Source organism: Notothenia rossii (genome assembly GCF_949606895.1).
Source record: "Notothenia rossii genome assembly, chromosome: 3".
Classification (NCBI taxonomy): domain Eukaryota; kingdom Metazoa; phylum Chordata; class Actinopteri; order Perciformes; family Nototheniidae; genus Notothenia; species Notothenia rossii.
Genome location: NC_136901.1, coordinates 86195004 through 86216747, shown reverse-complemented (window position 1 = coordinate 86216747; position 21744 = coordinate 86195004). Strand labels below are relative to the sequence as shown.

At 39.4% G+C, this 21744-nt stretch overlaps 1 protein-coding gene across 12 annotated transcripts in view; it reads left to right on the top strand.

The window, feature by feature from the left end:
• LOC307030967 (teneurin-3) overlaps window positions 1–21744 on the top strand; it is a 202704-nt gene that overhangs the window by 69996 nt on the left and 110964 nt on the right. For 11 of the 12 annotated variants that reach the window (XM_079667623.1, XM_079667619.1, XM_079667622.1 and 8 more), the window contains one exon: window positions 1638–1913. The exons of the other annotated variant lie outside the window; for it this stretch is intronic. In XM_079667623.1, coding sequence (XP_079523749.1) covers window positions 1638–1913 — 276 coding nt within the window. The remainder of the gene's footprint in view (window positions 1–1637; window positions 1914–21744) is intronic. 12 annotated transcript variants of the gene reach the window in all.

The window sequence follows — 21744 nt, the reverse complement described above, 5'->3', positions numbered from 1 at the left end:
ATGTTCATGCTGTTAAAATATGAAAGGAAAGCTCCCAGTAAATAACCCTGTCCTTTAATTGGCTGTTAGAAACTGCTCTAATTTCTGTAATTAAAAAGTTTGAGCAGTAATGGTACTCTTTTGGCTCGCAAAATTGCAATTAGAAAATCTATCCATTTCTCCCTTACATTTCCTTTCTGCTAATTGGTGCCCATTTTAGTATTAATAGGATTATTATGAAGTTGTGGGAAGAATGCCTTTTTTCTTTATTTCTTTTTTAAATCTTGGAATTTAATGTCAATGACATTGTTTCTTATACAATCACAGTAAATGTCAGACTTAATGTTATTCATTCGGTTGTGGAAAAATAACATATTTTGTGTAAATGAGTGTACATTAGCTACAGTATCTGCTCAAGTGTGTGTGTGTGTGTGTGTGTGTGTGTGTGTGTGTGTGTGTGTGTGTGGGTGTGATGGTGTATGAAAATGTCTTTATCTAATGATCATTTTAAATGATGTGAATTTTAATGTGAGGGAATCTATTTTCGGAAGCATTTTAACATTTTCAGAAATCTTCATTTTCAGATGTGCCACACTTACTTTGAAAGTGTTTTTCTGCATCAATTCCATGACAACTAAATATATTACAAAGAGACATTATAAAAAAACTTTTTGACTTCTAGTTGAGATATATACATTAAAAAAAATATGTTAGATCATCATGAACACATTTTTCAAAAGTGCAGTGTTTATTTTTGTATTTTTAACCATGTTGACACATATGACCTTGAACTCTTAACAATGTCATACTTATAAATAATACTGCATTGCCAATACATTTTGTTATATAAGTACACACATGTTACATATTATTGCCTTCAAATTAGTTTGATGTTATTTACATCTAAAACACACCGAAATACAATATAGAAAAGGAAGGTTTTGGCTCAAACCATTTTTAATTTAATTAATATTTTTTTACTCTGTCTATCATTACGATACTGACCTAAAGGAACACATAATACAATTGCATGCATAGAATATATATTTGAAAATGACAGCTTTGCAGTTAAACATTAAGAAAATATTCTGGTTTTTTTCTGAAGCTTTCTTGTAAAGTCACGATGAGGTATTTTAATTTATCTGCAACATTTGTGTGTCTTCAATGTAATAACTTTGTTTTGCTTAAATGCCACAGTGTCATTGAAGGCTTTACAAATTAAGAAACAAAATAACATTACAAGAGAAGAAACGACCAAATTATGGTAATAAAGTATTCTAAAACGGGCTGTGTCTGAAACTATTTTTAAAAATGTTTAATTTTGTATATGTTTGGATTAACACAAAGGGCTTGACTTTAATTTGGTTTGTTTTGGTTTAGATAGCTAATTAAAGTAGGTAATCTTGAACAGCTAATCTAATACAGAATCAGGTTTTAGCTGCAGTGTGATTTAGGTGATTTAAGTTAGAGAAAAAAGCTTCTAAGCATCTTTACAAGGTGATGAGTGTGAGAGGATGTTGTTAAGACTTTAATTCAACATTACCCCTTCTCCTTGCACCCTGCTCTCAGGTTAAGTGTTTTTGTTAAGTATCCCCGCACTTGGCCATTAATGTTGTTGTTGATTGGTTTGTTAACTTTACAACTCCTATCCTTCACAGGCCAGACGTTTTCGCTGAGGCAACTTGGAATCTGTGAGCCCCAGTCCCGCAGAGGCTTGGCGATCTGCCCTGAGACGGGCCTCTCCCACCCCCTCAGCAGCTACTCCAGAGGGCCGGGCGCTACAGAGAACCATGAGCCTGTATCACCGGAACGTACCATGACTCTTTGGGGAACGGGGGCAAACTCTGGGCAGGATTCATGCCTCTCCAGTCGCTCTAACTCAGCACTCACCCTCACTGACACGGAAATGGACAATAAATCCGACAACGAGATGGGTGAGTAGGGCACACTTTTGATTCTTCAACCTGAAAATGCTTATTTGTTTGCAGCTCACACCACTCTGCAAAAGGAGGAGGGAATCGGCATGTATAAAAGGCAGCAGTAGGTTGGATTATGCTTTGGCGCTGGAGACAAGGCCCTGATTGGTTGAAGGAAGCGTAAGCGTGATTGGTGGAGCCGGTATCTGGAGGGGAATTTGCAGCTGCCTCTCTTTGGATCAAAGGAGTGATTCCTTGCTGTGTGCAGAAAAAAAATGTGGCCCAGAGATTGAGCAGTTCCTATAGTCACCTGGTTCTTCTCCACAGGAAGCAAAGGAGTTTGATAAAGTTTCCCCACGGGCCAGCGTATAATCAAAGATAGCTTTGTGTGCCTCAGTCTGATATTTTGCTTAGAAATTCTGCAGTGGTTGACTAGGCATGCACAATGGCTGATTAAATGGCTAGGATGGTTTGAAGTGCAAATTTGATCATGCTGGGAACCTGAGACAGAGGATTGAGGTTCTCTGTTTGAAGAGAGCAAATCTTTGTTTCCTCAAATGGCGGCAATGCGTATAAAGTAGCTGCATATGCGTATTCTTGTTGAATTGACACTTTGTGAAACATATTTTTAGTTTTAGTTCTGCTACCGTTACCTCTTACAAGGTCAGTTTGCATCTGACAAAGACATTTTCTATCTCTTTTAATGTACGTTAAAATGAAATGTAGATCTGGTTTTTAACATTATTTCATCTCCCTGCATTATTTGTTTTAGTTTACATTCATTGCGTCTTTTCAGACATTTTTTTTAGTTGGCAATATTTCCCCCATGTCATTGAATTGATCCTCTCATCTTCATATGTTTGAGTGTAAAGCTTTAAAAAATATCCTCTGATGTTAAGTGCTGCTGACATTAGACATCATTCATCATCATCATAGTGTGAGCCATCACCATTAAAAGACATTGAATATAAAGCTCCAATTATTTTAAGAAACTGATGATCTCAAAGAGTGGCAGGCAGTTAAACATAATTAGAGTTGATTACACTTTCCTGGCAAGAACATTTAAAAAAGAAAAAGGGGGTAAAAGGGAAAATGTCTTGTGTTCATGTGCTATCAATTTTTATTCTTAAAACATTGGCTGCAGTCTGACATTTGAGACAAGTCATTTTCTTAATGGCAGTATTCATCATAGTGAGCTTGTCTCCAGGGGGGGGGGGAGCTGAGTAAGTCTTCTACCTTTTCAAAATGCCATCAAAATCCCCACCCGTGTATTTGTTCCAGTGTCTGGCCTTTGCTTTGGCCCAGTCCACTGTATGCATTTATGAGTCACTAAAAGCTGGGTCCAACCACAGAGGGCCCGGTAAACATAACCCTCACCTCCTTAGTGCTCCAATCCACTCATATTTGTTGGTGAACATGCCAAACACAAAACCATGTCAACATTCATTGCTTTATTCTCCGGGACAACGCAGCGTCAATAGGTTCTCCATTGGGCTTCGATTGCACCTGCCCCCCCCGCCACTTACTGCATGAGCACACACACCCACACACACTCCACCCTGCGCCCCTCTGGCATACCTCCTCTGGAGTTTCCTTTGAAAGCGTCTCAAGAAGCTGCTTCTGATTGGCTCCCGTTAATACAACGTCCCACTGAGACCTTATCTAACTCTCTATCGTCTCAATTAGTTTCATTATAGGAAAATAAACAATACCGACTATCTATCCCAGGTGCCGTGTGTTTTTAATCTTATAAAAGCAGAAACATGCAAGAACTAATTTATTTTGTGTGTGTAGTTTTTTAACTGCACAGATGTTTTAAAATGCTGCCCATGTAGAGAAGTAGGAATACTGTGTGTCGTGGTATAATGAAATATCTTTTATTTTTGGAGCTAATGTCCTTTTTGTCATTTAGATTTCATAACGAAAAACCTTGCCCACTCCACCTCTTTAGATCTTGGTCTCTTTTTAATTTTTTTTTTGAGAGGAGGCATTGCACTTTTGACTTTCACTATTTAATGAAGCAGCTAAGAGAAATGACCCATCCAAAGGTTTCCATCAACTGAATATGAACGCAGAAGCTCCGACAAGGGGCCGTTCAGCCCCACTTATTCATAAATGAACTCAATATTTCATTCTAATTCGCTCTGTTCTACAGAGTGTACGACACAGACAAGTACCGAACCTGTGCGAACGTTCACAGAGTGCGGCATCTGCAAATGTTAACCTTCTCGATCCAAGTAGAGGAGGTCAGGCTTTTTCTAAATGAAGCTAGAGTTGTGGTGCTGTTGATCCGCAGCTTTTGAAATGATCCGCTGAGTGCAGCCACAGAGACAGAATAATATTGGCGTTTTTTTTTTTTGAAGTGGTACATTTGTATTTAGGCTACAACATATTACATGAAGTGTATTTTTGTAAAAGTGAAGGAGCTGTCAGTTAATTAAGATACTTTTTAAGATAATTTGTCAACTTTAAAAAAAAAGTTGATTGATTTTATGTGTTTTTCTTGCATTTTCTTTTTTCTAATTTTTATTTTTTAAAGCCCATAATTGAATTATCATGGCCAATAAAACAGCTAACAACCTAACACATGTTTTATGATTTTGAAATAAAGAAGTCAGAGGAAAAACGATGTCTGTTTAACAGCTTTCATTGATTTTACACTTAAGAAAATCCCCTGCTAGTGATAAAATCCCTTGAAAACTAAACTGATTGATTAAAGCCTCTGTTTTATTGGTTTTCAAGTTTCGACAATCATCTCCATGTGGTATCTATGTTTGAACTAATGGCACTATAATATACTATTTACAACACGACCCTAAAATTCACTAAGCTTTCAAAATGTATTTATTTTCTTTGAAAAAAACACCTTGAAGACATACAACTCTCAAATGTATCTAAAATGTTAGTTTTAACAAATATATCAATTACTTTTTTGAATATGACCCTGCTTATGGTGATGTTTTTTAGAAAGTACAAAGGTGATTTCTCCCCCTGCAGTTATTTAGATAAATGCTTGCCTATACCTGACAGTTATAGCTCGCCTTACACAAACACACGCTCACGCATCTTTGCACATGTACACACACATTTACATAATCGTTCTTACTGTTTCTTGTTACATTATCGCTGTGACATGTACCAGCTGTATAGTTTTATAACTTCCTGTCTGTAGGGAGCTTAATCCTGCGATAAGTGGCACCCTGATTTATATAAAGGATGTTTGCACTCAACAGTGGAAGTGAGACAAAGTGGAGATTTAACCAGTTCTCTGTAATTGTAATTCTTGCAGTATGAGAATCTCTGAAAGCATGTTAATTCCTGAAGATTAAGAGAAGAGAAAGGTATAAAACTAAAGCCCCATTCCAACAGTGACAAAGTATTAGTTATTTTATATAATTCATCACTTAAATCTACATAATGTGAAATTCATTTATATAGTGTTAGGCCCTAATTAGTTTTCTAGTGTTGCTTTTGTAAACTTGATTTATTTCAATGGTAATTGATTTGTCTTTGAATAGTCCTGTATTTGTAATGACAGCAGGAGCAAGACATTATATTTTCTTTTCAAAGACTAGTTAAAGATGAAATACTTTAACACTGCACTGGTTTCATAAGGTGACCTCGGTCTTTAGTGAGGCATTATTTGCTCTGCAGGGTTAGAATGTGGGTCATCTGACGTCCTTCGTGTATTTAATCCCACGCAGCCATTCAGCCGTCGGTGAAATATTTCAATTTGTTTAAATATCTTGGGAGAAAAATGAGAGATGCATAATTGTACTTTCATGCACTCTTGGCCTTTAAGTAAAATTGAATTTTAAGATGCTCTGCAGAAGATGGAATGTAATTAATGTTGGGAACCCACCACAGTTTAAAATGACTTTTTAAATGTAAGATTCAACACCACCAAAAAACACAGGCGAAACATTTCAATTGAGGAGAGAAAATGTCCTCATTTCAAAAGGCAGACGTCTTACCTTGTGAACAAAGCCCACTGATGGAGCCGCCATTCTGCAGCTGCTATAGCTTTTTCCTGCAATGTTTTTTTTAACATTACAGTTTAAGTGTTTTTGTGAAATAAATATTCATATTTGAGGTCATTAGGTCAACATATAACTGCTGTGGCAAAGTGAACATTGAGAATTTTTTTCCGACCCTAATGTCGACTGTGCTGCCTTCAGAATCAATATGAACCCCTCATAAAACATGAATGACTGCACCAAACAGAAACATAGCATGGCCCAGTTGAGTTGTATTCCTAATAGGGTGTGAAAAAGCACACACTGACTTGTTAGGTACTGCAGCTACGGCATTGCAGTACATCGTGATGTGTAAACCGTCACACATGAGGTTTATTGCCGGGTGGAGGGGCTTGGGCTCTGCTGACCCCTGGTTACCAGAAAGGGACTTCCCCTGCAATGCCTGTCATCCTTTTGTTAATGAAGCATCGCTTGCCTTGACCTGCACCTTTTGTCCCAAGTAGACTCAGAGGAAAAAAGTGTGTCCCTTTGATGTTTTTCATGTCTTTACTGCCTCGTTCGAGTCCGGGATTGTTTACGAGAGAATGTATCAGAAAATAATTTCAATTTGTTAAAGTCACAGGTCGACACTGCAGTCGTACACATTTTACAGTTGGGTATGGCTCACAGAAATGGTGTGAACAGTGCCAGCAAAGGTTAATTAAATCAGTAGAGGAGTCACAGCAAAGTGTGCTGTAGCACAGCAAGCACCAAAGGCTTTTTGGGTGGGAGTATGAAAGCGTTTCAGACACCCCTCGAACATGCTTCTGTGTGCACGTGTTCCTGTTCTCTCACTCTGCGTTTCTGCCCCTCTCCTGCCTCACACACATATGCCTGCACGCACTCGCATATCTCACTTTGTTTCTCACTATCTCTGCAAAACAGAAAAAATGAAGCAAAAGTGAAGGCATTTAAACACAAGCGCACGCGGGACGTCACACTGACGGAGGTGACACGCCATCTGTCAGACTGCTGTCTCAGATCTCTGGCTTATATTGTGACAGTGGAATCAGCCTATTGATCTTAGCGTGTAGAAATCCTCCCTCGCTACTTTCGTAATTCAATATGGCACAATGCGGCCACAAAAAGAATAAATAACATCAGAGAGTTTTTTTTTTGGTCAAAAGGGCCGTCCATCGTTGATGTTTTTTTGAAGAACACTACAGGAGTGGCAGAGAAAACAGTTTCATCATTTGTTAATAGGAGCCGGAAAGGTGGCTGAGCTTCATTTCGTTCCTCGTCAAAGGAGGAGGCGCACTTTGATTGCCATCATTTATTGTCATCACTGCCTGCTGCCGCTGTCACCGGTTAAGTGCTCACATTGTTAGTGCTCGGGGTGACAGGGGATGCGGGATAGGGCGATGACGTGCTGAGGTGTCATGGCAGGTGTTGTGCTCATCAGTGTTGGGAAAGGATTTCAGGTTTTTATCCTGGAGTACTTTGAAAGCGCGGAGGAGGTCATTGCCCTGTTTCTGTGCGGAGCAAAGGTTGGAGACATTTGAACTTTTGTTAAAGCAAATGACAAACTGACCACGATATTGGAATTTTTAGCTATCCTTTAACAGCTCAACACCGTGATGAATTGTATTTGTGCGATGTCCTGTTGTTTTATCGGTGGACTATATCTGTGTGTAGACAAATTAACATAACAGAAACACATGGTGAAAAACTTTCGGCTCTCACCACAGCTACCCCCTACAGAGTGGATGATATGATTAGACTTTGGAGTGTCTAGCTGAATACATTTGCATGATAATAAGGGAAAACAGATTTTCTTGGAATTATATGGTGATGATAGATTTCATACTAATATCATGCACGTGAAGACACATGTTGATGTGGAAATATGTGTTAATTAAAGCATTCATTATATGAAAGAACAGTCTTTGGCATAACTTTTGGTATAAATATTGGGCAACATCAACTTTGAAAATCAAAACCTTGCATTTTCAGACTCAATATTTAAGTTTCTAAAAAAGAGATCCTTTTTTTTAAATGCTAATTTGCAATTATGCTGTCCGTTTGAAGTCTGAAAAATATTCACTTTAAAACAAGGTCCTCTGTATTTCACTACAGACACTTAACACAGTAGACCTTTTCTTTGTGCATGTAATGTAAAATCCAAAACTATTATGTGAACTATTATGTAATCAACAAATTATTAACATCAGAAAATGATGAGAAATAATCGCCATTTTTATGTCTTGTTTGGTCCGAGACCCAAAACTATTCGATTGATATAACACAGAAAACTAAAAAGAGAGCCAAGCCTCACGTTTTAGAAGCTTAACCCACACTATTTAGGCTTATTTGTGCCATAAATGACTCGAATGATTAAAACCGTTATCAAAATATTGAGCAATTTATTCTCTGTTATCCCAGTAATGTGTAATCAACTGATTGTATCAACTTCAGCACAAAGTTTGATACTCAACCTCCGCCATCGTGCTCATAAATGACAGGGAAAAAAATTCCAGTTTCAATGTTTGTCCTCATCAACTTTCTGTCACTTAAGTTTTACCCAGTTCTGCCCGGTATCACTGACAGCCCCGTTTTAGCCCATTCTTGGCTCAGTCTAATCACTTGGAGGGGCCAGATCGCAGGACATGTTATTACGATTAGGAATGACTCTGCAGTTGTCAATTACGAGGGCCGCTATTTACTGTCCTCGAGAGAAAATGGCTCATTTCACTTCATCACACAACCTAATTGAGTGATTGTATTACCATGCAATACGGAAATCGTCAGGAAGCCATTTTATACCCTATGCATATCAATGAAAGAAACTCAGATTAAGAAGTTGTTCATAATTCATAATTACATGTCTTACTGGTGTCTCCTCAGCAACCATGAATATTTGTAGAAACCCAGATCCATCTCACGTCTCCTGAGATGTGTTACACTGATTGCTTGGTAACTATATTGCAAGGTAAAAACAATATCAAGTGTGAATTTAAAGCAGTACAATATTTATTGCTGAAAGAACTTGACAAAAGTTGAGCAGTCACAAAAAACTACACTGTATATATATCTTTTTTTTTTATTTCATATTGGCTAAAATAGATTTTCTCTCTTTTCCTGGAGTGCCGCTGGGTGTGTTCAGACGACGTCCCCAGACTAGCACCAACCCACCGATCTGTTTAGTTTCTTGTCTTTTTCCTTTCACAATCTCCTTCCTCTTCCATATCTTGGGACACGGGAATATTTGTTATATCTATTGTCATGGTGCTGTGGCTTTGACCTTTGTGCTGCTCCCAATTGGATGTTTGCAATCAAAAAGTTGGAAGTCAGTGTGATTGTTCTGTTGTGTTCTCATCTAAATGTAGAGAACGTCTCTATTCTGCTTGTTGTCATACATCTTATGTCACGCTTGCCTGTCTTTTCTCTGAACAGTGGGTTTGAAAAAAGATCTTTTGTGCATTGTTTCCAAGGTGTCCTTCAACCAATCACTGACCCAAAACCTGCTGTATTGCCGAAAAAGCTACAAATCGAATTTAACATGCAACTAAACAATAAAACCGTTTCAAAGACTCTATTACGGAAAGTAAATTATGCTAAACAATGCACTGTTTTAATAATCATAAAACCAAAATAGACCAGTCGAAACTCCTATTAAGCGGCCAAGTATAATGATGACAATTTGTCCAAAAACATTTTGTTGAGCTGCCCTAGTTTTCTTTTTGACACAAGCAATTAAATGCAAACTGTTAACTACAAATTATACAGCTGGATCATTTCAATGGCAGTGGAAGTGTGTTAGAGTGTTTTATACACACGTTAATAAATGTTTCATTAAAAGGCCTTGACTTCAGTCAGGATTTCAGAGGGTTTTTGTCATGTGCACATTTCATCTAGCTCCAACAATGGCACAAATTAAAAGGTTTCTCTCTCAAGTGGCTTTAGCCGTTTGAAAAATGTCTCTAACATTTGCCTGAGTTAAGAGGGTGAAAGATGTCGATGGAGCCTTGTACACAGGATGTAGACCTACTGTAGTGTGCTGGTTTCAACATAACACATCAAAGCTATAGCCTTCACTAAGGATGGGGGCATGGATTAGTTTTTCCTACATTTTCAAAGGGCTGTGTTCTCTTACACTCCACAATTTCAGCCCCGATTTTCCGCTATATGACAGTTTTTGGAGATCAACGACAAAAGCCGCAGAACGGAGGCAAATTGGCGCAAACTCCCTTGTTCAAGGATTGCATTGTGTCAGTCTTCAGAGACGCGACCATAGAGATCCGCCAATGTGGTGCAAAGGCCCGTGAGATATCGAGCAGGTTAAATATCTGGACATGTCTGCAAATCCAAATGTTGTTGTCAAAGTTTCAGATTAAAACAGGTCATTTATAGATTTGTTCATATGTTCGAGGTGCCTTCAATTAGTAGCAAGCACTCACTGCAGGAAGCTTAGAGAAACTTTTTTTTTTTCTTTCCTCCCAGAAGCCAGTATCGTATCATCCTATATGCAGCAAAGGTTTCATAGGAAGCTGTCAGGGCTGTACTCTGCCTCTGAAAAACCTGCAGATATTTCTTGTGGCAAAAAGGCACTCTCAACTCCTCTGTATATTTCTTAAGGAAAAGTGTTTATTCAACCCTCTTTTTCCTAGGAATATTTCCTACTAATTCCAACAATAGTATATGTATATTTTCCTTTGTTTGGATAGTTTACTACAAATACATTTATACTATTTAACCTTTTTTAGATTTGTGCTATGAGCACACCAAGTTTAAGTTATCCATGAACAAAGCACTAGCTCTATAGAACATCGAGTTATCTTTTTACCATCTAAAATGCTTCTTTCTTTTTTTTAAACTTGTCCACTTGAGATACTTTACTGATCTGTATCCGTATTGATCAGGTTTTTATATAGTTTTAAAGACAGTATAGACTGTATATACCACTGCTGAGAAGATAAAACAAAAATTAAGAGTGGCATAAAAATAGCTATAAAATTGTGTCTAGACGCGTTATTGCCGACATGGGACATTTGTGGCTGAAGCATATTAAGATGAGTTTGATAGCACCAATATTTTAGGATTGTATAATGCTTTATATAAGTAGTCGAGGTAATATGCTGTGCTTACAGAAAAAGGACACGGCACCACAGAAAATACAGTTAGCGGGATACTGATGAGACGTCGTATTGGCTTATTTTCTGTAGTTATGGGCAATAAACTATGAGAGAAGCAGACTTAAAAATAATCGCCCTCATGATATTTGCATGAAATCTTGGCAGTTCTACTCACTGGAGTGATCGCGGCAAATAACCTTATAAGATGTCTATTTGACAGGATTTAAAAAATATATAAACCTAACTTCACCCCTTAAAAAAATTCCAAGCTTAAAAGGATTTATAGGGCAGGATATGATTGATCAGTATTCCTTAAATTGTGCGTTTCTTCTTCCCTGGGATAAAAAACTTCCCCAGCTAAAGGAGACCCTTATGGCTATGCATAAGGACGTTAAGGGCTGATTGGGTGATGGCACAACTACATCTGGAGGAACACACACAGCCTCCTACACACACTTCGTCTCCTGAAGGAAGAAAGGTCACTATCCAGAGGAGGAAATGGTGAGCCATTGTTATGATTGATCACACGGCAAGGTCCAGGGAGGACGCAGTGTCACTTTCATTGTCAAACTCATTAAACCACAGAAGAAGATTCCCCTCCCCTGCTCTCATGTCCTTTCTTCCCCAGCAGTCATGTGAAGAAACCCTTCCAATGCAAGGAGAGACAGGTCGGGCACCTGGAAGTGGAAAGCCAAGTAAAAAATGCTGAACACACACAATATGTTCAGTGACTACAATATGCTATAGTGGGAAAATGCATAATTGTGCAACGAGAAAAGAGCAGCTGAAAAAAGAAAAAAAATAGAAAGCGTTTGAATTGAGTGGTGCAGCAGTTATTTTATGGAGTATTAGCCATATTAACAATCAAATTAAACAAACGACAATGAGGAAAACTGCAGAATCAATACAAGTATAACAACATTGATGCGTTGTAGCCAAAGGCAGCTTGCAAGAGGTTTGAAGGATATTCTGGTCCTGATTAAAAATGAATGATATCAGAATACATAAAGCTTTCTGGCCAAGTGCCCGGAGCGAAGCATCCTGAAACTGTGGTCACTTCAGAGGCAGAGGGAAGGCATTAGGTATCCGGGCTATGAAGGGATGCTCAAGTAACAGACTGTTCTCAGTTCAATTCATCTAATCACCAATGCAAACCTAAGCACTTAGCAGATATGGATTTGAGGCCAACGATTGATATTGTATACCGTGTAAACTGATTCATGCTCAAAGAGAGAAAACGTATTCTCGTGTAAGAGGGTCTCTTCTTCGTATCCTGTGTGACCGATCTGAGCAGAGCCTTTTATCTCGGTTGAACACGACCCAACAACGATAAACAGAACATGAAATAGAATCCTTTATTTAGTCGAGAAAATCTTATTTTCGCTTTAAAATCTCGCTGTTACATTCACGGCCCTGGAATAGCTATTACTGTGGTTTGCATAATCAAATTACTCATGAATTGATATAGAGCTGACAGCTTGCTTCACATTTGCCATTTGCGACTTGAGAATACCTGATTGAATTATGGCTGATAAGCAGCATAACTGTAATGTAAGTATTTAAAGTAAAACTCACTTAAATCCCAAATCAAATTATGCATATTAAAGGTGACCTATCAGGCAAAATGCACTTTTGTACGTCTTGTATACATGAATATGTGTCCCCGGTGTTCCAGGGAACTCACCAAGTGTCAGAAAAACACAACCCTCTCTATTTTCCTCCATACCCAAATCTCTAAAAAAGGGGCTGCAACGGATCTGATACAGACTGATCCAGATTTGAACACTTCTATGACGTCACAGAAGTGGTGCTACGGCTATTGGGCCAACTCCACCAATCAGGAGGAGACAGCCACGGACATTGCCGTTGGAAAGCGCTGGAGACGCTGTAGTACATATGCCAGGCCTGTAGATGGTGCTGTTCTCACAGAATCAGCCCATGCAAAGACAGTGTTAAATTGAGAGAAATGAGGAATGGCTAAAATGCATGATCTGTTTGGTATTTTGAAAAATAAAAAGTATAAATATGCCTTATATAGGTATGGTCCTACACTATATTATTCAAATATAGCATGATAGGTCCACTTTAAATATGATTATTTCAGTCATGGCGCCTCATTCATATATTACAGTAAAGACAGTTTCAGTTTATATAAAATAGATTTGTTTTTTAAATCAACAACAATATGGATATTTGCCGCAAAGAACATCATTCAGGGTAGTTACAGGCAATGAGTAATTGTATCCCACCTTCTCTATACTCTCTGTTGTTTTGGATTGTTTTGCCTCTATTGTATTGATCCTGCCTAAAGGCTTCCAGGAGAGGTGAGGGACGTCTCTGCCAAGAGTGGAGGTCACTCAGATAAATTGGCCAGGTTGGCTTTTAGCAGCCTCAGGGTCAAAGCCCATTCATCTTATTAGGCCGATGAATCCTTTTAGAGGCCTCAGCTGTAGTATTAGACAATAGAGCAACACCAGGGCATTAGATGACAGACCATTTGGCAAATAGGTTAGGGCAGTTTCCACCTATTGTCTTTTTCAACACTACCTGAAGGAGCTGTCTGCAGAGTTTTGCATGGCAGCTCTAAAGGTTGGCAAGCTGATGAAGAAAGTGTTGATGAGGACGTAATGGGCCAACGTTTGAAGGATTGATTTACAAAGTGAGATTAGCAAAACGCTATAATGAAATGTGTTCTACAGACAAGCTGCCTTTGTGTTTTCAGTCTCTAAGATGTTTCTCACCCAAAACAATAACTGTTAAGTAGGTGAATCTATTCAGACATTTAGGGTTCCGTTATATTTAAATATAAAGTTGACTGTTCCCAAGGGGAAATGTGTGTTGCAGAAAAACTTGATGGGTATATCTGAACATAAAACAAATAAACACATCAAAACAATCTTTAGATGTTACAGAAATAAATGCGTATATGCTTCACACAAGCTCACATAGCAATGTAGATCAGAAAATGCATGGCATAAAATCTGGGGTACACACGTTTTTTTTTTCACACTATAGTACCGTTTTAGTATTAAAGGTCCCATTTCATGGCCATTTCCACTGATCATAATTCCATTGTTGAGGTGTACTAGAATAGATTTATACACTTTGGTTTCTCATACAGCATCTCTGTAAACTACGTGTATTCACTGAATTTCACTCTCTGCCTTTAACGGCTCGTTGTAGCTCCAATAGCTCCATCCCCCACCCTCCCTGTGAGCACAGTGTGCTCTGATTGGTCGGGACGTTGTGAATCGCGCTGAGCTCCGTGGAGGTGTGTTTTCCTTGTTTAGCGACAGACTGCGAAACACAGCCAAACTCACCCTGAGCACACACAAAGTCACAGTCGAAGTAAAACCAATAAGTGTGGCTTGATATTGAGTTAGAAAAAGGTTGATAAACGCTGTGAGAATGGGTCAGCAGAGAGAATTTCGCCACAATCCCAACTGTCTGTTATCAGCCTGCAGCCAGGGAGGAGAGATCAGCAGAGCTGCATGCACTGAGTGTGTGTGTGAGGAAGTCTGTGGATTGGTCAATTTGGACCAATCAGCGGGGGCTTAACGTAACGGCTCCGCGGACGTAACGTAACGGCCCCACGGATTGGTCCATTCTGTTCCGGGTAACGCATGACATCATGCGGTACACGGAAGAATCAATGGACAGTGACGTATCTCCAATGAGGCGTTTTGGGGAGGTATTTTCTGTGTTAGAGTTTTACTCGCTACAGGGTGTACTTTGAGGGTTTTGACTCTGCAGACCGTTTACATGCAGAAAAACCTTCATAACACAAAAGGGGACGGGTAATAACCGGAAAAGCATGACATGGGACCTTTAAACTACATTTTGAAGATGACAACTAACAATTGTTTTAATTTTCAATGAATGTGTCAATAATATAAAGTCTTAGGTAACATCTATGCCTTGTTTTATCCAATCAACAATCCAAAACTCAAAGATATTTAGCTTACTATCATAAAATAATTTTAGGAAAAATGGCTAATAGTTACATATAAGAAGAAATAACCTGTCATTTTGACTTGAATGTAAAGAAGTCTTCATTTGCGGCACACACTTTATTATGAAACTCACTGAGACTCCGTCCAGAGAAAAGCTGAACGTGCCAAAGTTTGATCTGATGCCTCGCTCATCTCTTTGGTATAAAGTAATCAGACAGGCCAGCTGGGCAAACATGAGCTTGCTGCCTACAGTTTGCTTAGGTCATGTTTCAAGATTTTGAAACTCTGAATCTCATATTTGCTGCCATTTGGAGATGAAACGTGTGAAGATGCACAAGTCTAGATTTAACTTAAATAGTGAGTGAATAGTTGGTTGTATAATAATGTCACTTTTTCTACTTTACTTTCACTTTATCTCAGAAAGTACCCTGAAAAGGGGTGATTACTGTAGGTCTGACAGATTGATATTTTTCATTACTTCACGATTTATCCAAACATCCTACAATAAGTGTATTCAATCATGAAGCAGCAAACTCATCAACCTAACAATCCTGCAAAAATAATTATCTAGCAAAGGGCCAAACCATTGTAAGCTTCATTAAAAGAGATCTTTTTTTTTTTTGGCAAAGGGGCAGTAAAAACAGGAGGGGGGGGGGGGGGGGGGAGGGGGGTTTCAATCTGCTACAGAAAATGTGTAGACTTCCTGCTGTCCAACACAAGAAGAATCACATTGAAATGAATAGAAACTGTCCCCATGGTAGTGCCATCAATGTACACTCGTGCTTCTATTGGCTAGCGCTCCGACACAATGTACGTGATAGGCTAAAGGGCGGGGCATCTCTAAGCGGTTGACCAATTACAAAAGAGCCGGCCAGCTAACCAATCAGAGCAGCACAGGCAGTATGAGAGAAATAAAGACCTTTTTGAACGTTAAAGCGTGTTAACATGTCTCAGTAGAGGCACTACATACAAATGTGATCCTGAAGATGCGCATAATAGGGCCCATTTATGCACAATAAAAAATAGTCACTTAAAAAATGTTGACACGTTGTCAACATAGACATATTGACACTGTTTTGAGTTGTTTATGTTAAACTGCTGACTGATTCCCTCGATAATAGGTACAGCTGCATGTCTCAGATTTTCCATCATAACTACTGTGGCGCCTTTACATATGGTGTATTTAATGCATTGTTGAAGAAACCCAAACGTGGTGTCAAGATGACATACACAGAACTCCAGTAATTGGATGCCCACCCGCTTCCCCCTCTATTCTCCCTCACTATTGTTGAGAGGCTCTCATTTAAACTCAGTCTGTGACCCTCTTCGCTGCCTTTACTAAAAACACTGAAATGCATTGACATTTTTCACTATAATGGTGTTACTGTGAAATCCCTTTTTCTATTAGCCTCTTTGTAAAGATGTAGCTGTGAGGGTTAATTGCAAATGAATTATAAGATTGTGATGATTAAAGTCATTTTTGGGCGTAGGGTTGGCAAAACTATTCTTTTAGTTAACTAGTTTTTTAGACAAGAGATATTCCGAGCCGACACTAATCCGAGCTCACTGTCGCCTCAAAAATTCATCAAACGTCTCCAATCATAAAAGGTATATTTTAATAGTCCAAACCACCTGTTTACTGCCCACCCCTGACATCTTGTCGTTTGTTTTTTGTTTTCCTTGTTAGGCTGCATTTCACTGAAGACGCTTGTTTTCAAATCACTTGAACACTCACTGAGGGACAGTCAGGCTTCTAGAGGAATTTCTTGGAGTCCTCTCTTAAAAGAAGAATGACGATGACATTTGGGACTTCATTAAAACAGCTTGAGAGAGAATTTTTCTTCCACCCTCTGCTTCATGACAGAATATATTTACCACAGCAAAGAAATGTTACTCACAGATAATCAAGTCCTGCAGTCCGCATGGCGCAGAAGCCATTTTGCATCATAGATAAAGTGGTGGTTATGTGACTAATGACTCGCTCTGTAATATATTAAATCAAGTTGACATTGTGTCTGGGGTCATCACATTTCCACAGAACACAACATTCTTTGTCATTTGTGTAATAAGTGAAGTTGGGCAGTTAGGTTACATGGGAAAATGCTTCGATGATTGCTTTGAGAAATCTGATCAGAGCGTCTGCGGTCGGGACTAAATATAAAACAATATGTACACCGATTCAAACAAGACGGAACATATTCCCTTCTTTAACATTTATGCACCAAGTTATTTTGGGCTCTGACTCAGGTCCTGGAGACACTTCCCGCTGGAAGATGAGAATTATTTTGTGTTCACCATTTTAGAGTAAGACCGCTCTTTCGTCAATTACTCATGATAGCTTTGCTCTGCCCCTGTGCTTAATTTCCCCTATATTTTCTAGTCTCAGAGGTAGCTAAGAGCCAAATGAAAGTATAATATTAGCTGGAAATTGAACATTAACACTTAAGTTGCCTCGGCAAATAGTACTTCTATTATCTATACGCAGTGCTTTTCGTCTCCATTATACTCCACAGACAACATTTATTTCACCACTGGTTTTCTACTAAGGTGGGCCGTATTCTCTCCATCATTTAGTTTGTAGATGTTAGTGTTACACGCGCCAGGTGCTGGCTGACAACTAAGTGAATAATGTGTCTGGTAGGCGAAACTCAGTCAGGGGAAGCCCATTCCCTGGACTCTCCATTAATATCATAGTCCACTCTTTCAGGGGATACTGCTGACATTTTGCTCTCTGTAATAGAGACCTAACCTTTAAGCACGGTAGGGAAGAAGTCATTTTTCATAATCTGCTGTCCATTTTGGAAAACTCCCCAAATACTGCCTTCTATGCATCTGTCCTCATTTCCCTCCTATTGTTTTATATGTTGTATTTCCTTTAAGAAATGTGCAGGAGTCACCATTTCTTTTCAGGCTGCAACAGTATAAAAATGAAATTCCCTCAACTGAAGCTGCAACTCAGTCAAACTTTACAAAAATTACCTATTGCTGAATATTTTGGGGATTCATGAGACAGATTTAGAGCGGGAGCCAGGCCATAGTTGATGACTTGGATGGATGATCAGAGTGCACATTTTGTTGTGTCCTAGTCTGCCTTAAGTCCTCAAATCCAGATTTGAGTGTTAAGCCACCATAAGAAGAATTGGCAGATCCCTTGTGTCCTTCTTGAAGCCGAGCAGGCTGAAGGAAAGTCATTGTTTCAGCAGCCGGTAATGATGATTAGCCACAATCTGGGGGATCGACTGCACATCGGTCAAATGCGTCGACATCCTCAAAGGGAGAGATGGCCCACTGTCCCGGCCGTGCATACTGAGCAGATTGATTGTGTTTCCTGCTGAGATTTAGGGGAAATCTTTGATGTGTGCATGGTAATAATGTGAAAACTGCCATGAAATTCAAAGCAACTGCCACTGACTTCAAGCGCTGCAGATTTTTAACACATTCTGATACACATGTGCACATTTTCATTCAAGCTCTGATAATACCAACATATGATGATAATGAGAGCTCCTCCTTGTCTGTGTTGTGAGGGTATCTGTTTCTTGCCCTTTAACATAAAACAAGAATAAATGGCATTTTAAGCAAGCACTGGGAGTCTTGAAGTAATAAACAATGTTTTGAGAAGTGTGTGTTTTTGAACATTAACATATTATTTGATAGCATTAGATAATAGGGGGCTGTTGACGGGACATTTAGTCAGTGTATTTTTTTACCTTGGCTATATGTGATCATAATGGGGTAATTGAATAGCTCATTTATTTCACTTAGGTCTAGCTGGAGGTCTCCACGCTGAAATGAATTTTGCACGGAAACCTACCTTTGACATGATTAATGATTTGCAGAATATTTTAGGTTTTGCAGTGTATATTAGTGTGGGCATACACTTAGGCCTACAGAGCTTCACGGCAAAAAATAAGTTCATTTTGGTAACGTTAATACTGCTCATGATATATGTAATTAAAGCCAAAATTAAAGATTTGTTTAAGAAGCATCCACTGGCACCATGCTTGGAAATATTCCACTAATTTGCTCTGACTTTACTGGAAATAGCGTTTATTATAGAAACAATGATAGAATCCAGTAAATCAGGGAAAAGTATAGGGTGTAGTGTTGCCATCAATAATAGATTGGAAACAAGTCGGCACTGATGGAACCTGAGGCCTTTCTTTTGTGGAGGTCTTAGTGCCGTAGCGGTGCATGTGAATAATGCATGGTCCCAGATAGACTCCAGCTCCCTCTCTAGCCCTTCCACTCTGGCTGCACTGCTTGCAGGCTGGGGCGCCACTTTTCCCCAGCAGTGATTGGCTGTGCCTTGAGGGCAGTGGAGGAGATGGGAAATCACCTGCCCCATTTAGCCATGCTGTGCTAGCTGCCTCGGCGCCCCACTGTTCAGACCTTTGTGTCTGCTGCTAGCACTCCACATTAGGACCTCTGGTTAACTTTTAGTCGGGAATGCAGTGGCACAGAGCTGTCATTTGGATACTTATTATCGCCCCAGACTTTTTTGAAAGGTAAATCTACTGCACAGCTGCGCTCCCCGAGTCCTTTTTTCTATTTCTTACCTCTTTTCTTTTTACCCGACAGAGCAGGCATTGTGATTGGCAGTGTCGCAGTTGTGCCACAATCACGGGTGTTGCTTCTGCTTCTTCCTCGATGTTACACACTCCGACAAACCCCACCATCCCCCTTTTCACTGTCTTTTTTTGTGCTAGTTTTCTTTCACACACTGACGTATGGTGCTGGTGTGGGAAGCACCCGCTGCATTCTCAATGATCCAGCTTTGAGAACCGAGGGGGCTCTCGGCGTCCTCTCACCCAGGGGTCTCGGTAGGGAGTCCGCTGAAGCTGGGCACCCATTCCAGCCCCCCATGGAGTGAGAGCCTGGCTGCGGCAACACATAATCCATATTCTAAAGGCCAGCTGGACTGAGACCATGGAGCACAAGGAGAGTAAAGAGACCTACCACCCCCGCCCACATCAGCAACTGAGTACCTCAGACAGCTTTGGCATGTCAAAATTGAAACTGGGCTGAATAGCCTCATTTAGCACCAGGTCTTTAGAGGAAATACAAATCCATTTTCCCCCTTTAGCCAGAGAATTAAGCATTTTATGTGAAGAAGATCTTGGCCAGTTTCCCATATTGTTTGCTCGGGCGAAAATTACTGCAGCATCTTTGCCAGTGTGGATACCATTTTCTTCCCTCGTTCTACCGCCCTCTTTGTTTGCACATGGTGTTGTATCGAGAATGAGCCACTTGGCTGTAGGTTTTTCAGTATCCAGGTGGGCTTTTCCGGTAATCCTGCCTTGACAGTGGATGGATAAACATAGATGTGTGACTGTCAAATAGCAAGTATTTTAATAGATTCATATTTTTAGTCCCCTGAACAGATCAAAACCAATCCCACGACCCCTTCAGTTTCTCTTCCTGCCCCAATTACTATGAAACCAAGCCCTTTGTACACATACTCATACTGTGCTCTATACTCCCATTGTGTCCTGTTATTTTATATTAGACAACATGGTAAAATAGGCTCAAATACTGCATTGTAGTGTATTCTGCCTCTGTGTTAGGTTATCATTAACAACACAGTGTCCAAAACTGATACATAAGCATTTGTGTATATCGTGAAAAAGGCATTAAGTTACCAATGTGACTGTGCCTACTTTTAATTTCTACCACCTCAATAAGGACCATCCTGTGGGAATTAAATTGAGGCCGTTTGTTATTCCCGAAAGAATAGAAATCGACATCTCCAAGGCGTTTTGAAATGACTAACGCAGGAAATGCTTCCATCTTAAAATAGCCTGTCCTATACCAGGTCTCGAATGCCGTTTCTTCAGGATGGATGATGAATATAATCATTTGGGCCACTCAATATGAATTTCACTCAAGCCGTACAGAACTGGGGCACTCCTGGATTACAAGGAGCGCGGTCCAAACTCGGAACATATTTTCCGACTCGAGCCTAGAGGCGTGACCAAGCTCTTTGAGCCAATGTGTGGTTGGACGCGGAAGAACTCCCTTGTTCTCAACCCCAGAGGCATCACTTTTGATGTCCACCTTCAAAGGAGTCTTATCAGTCCTTTGCTGTTTTAGTTGTTGGTCATTAATGAAAGCAAGTATTGCAGATTGCTGAGCCCACATGATAATTTATAAAAATTCCCAGTTGATTTGGCAATAGATAAGATGCACTGCAGCACTGTAAGACTTATGAGATTGCTCATTGAGGACCTTTTTTAATTAGTACTACGCATATACGCTAGTAGAAGTCTCTACAAAATATATATCTGTTAAGAAATACTGGATTTCCTAATACAAAAAGAAAGGAAAGATAAAAATGTCTGCCATAAATTCTGATTGCTGGGTTTACTCAAAGTTCAATATAATTCAATGTAATACATTTATACCAACTCACTATTTACGACCAACTGAAGTCATAACTCTGGGTTAGAGATGCCACAGTGGGGAAAATTTCCCATCGGTTTACAAAGTCTGGATAACACTGGGGTTATTGATTACACCACATATTTTACAAGAAAAATGTTTTGTCAGTGCTGCTCAGATCGCTTACTTTGATCTTTAACAGTGGAGCAGACACGTTCAGATTTCAGTTTATGTCAGTCACTCATCTACTATTTACAGCATGTTTTTAACATTCTAGCTTTTGTTCTGATATTTTACTTGTTGTTCCTTGTTTTTTTCAAATGTATTATTTAGGCATAAGGGGGGAATTGTATCTAACTCCAACACAAATAACATGGATGGTTCCGTACTACGTGCTTTGCATGGAAAATAATGATCCTTCCTTTTA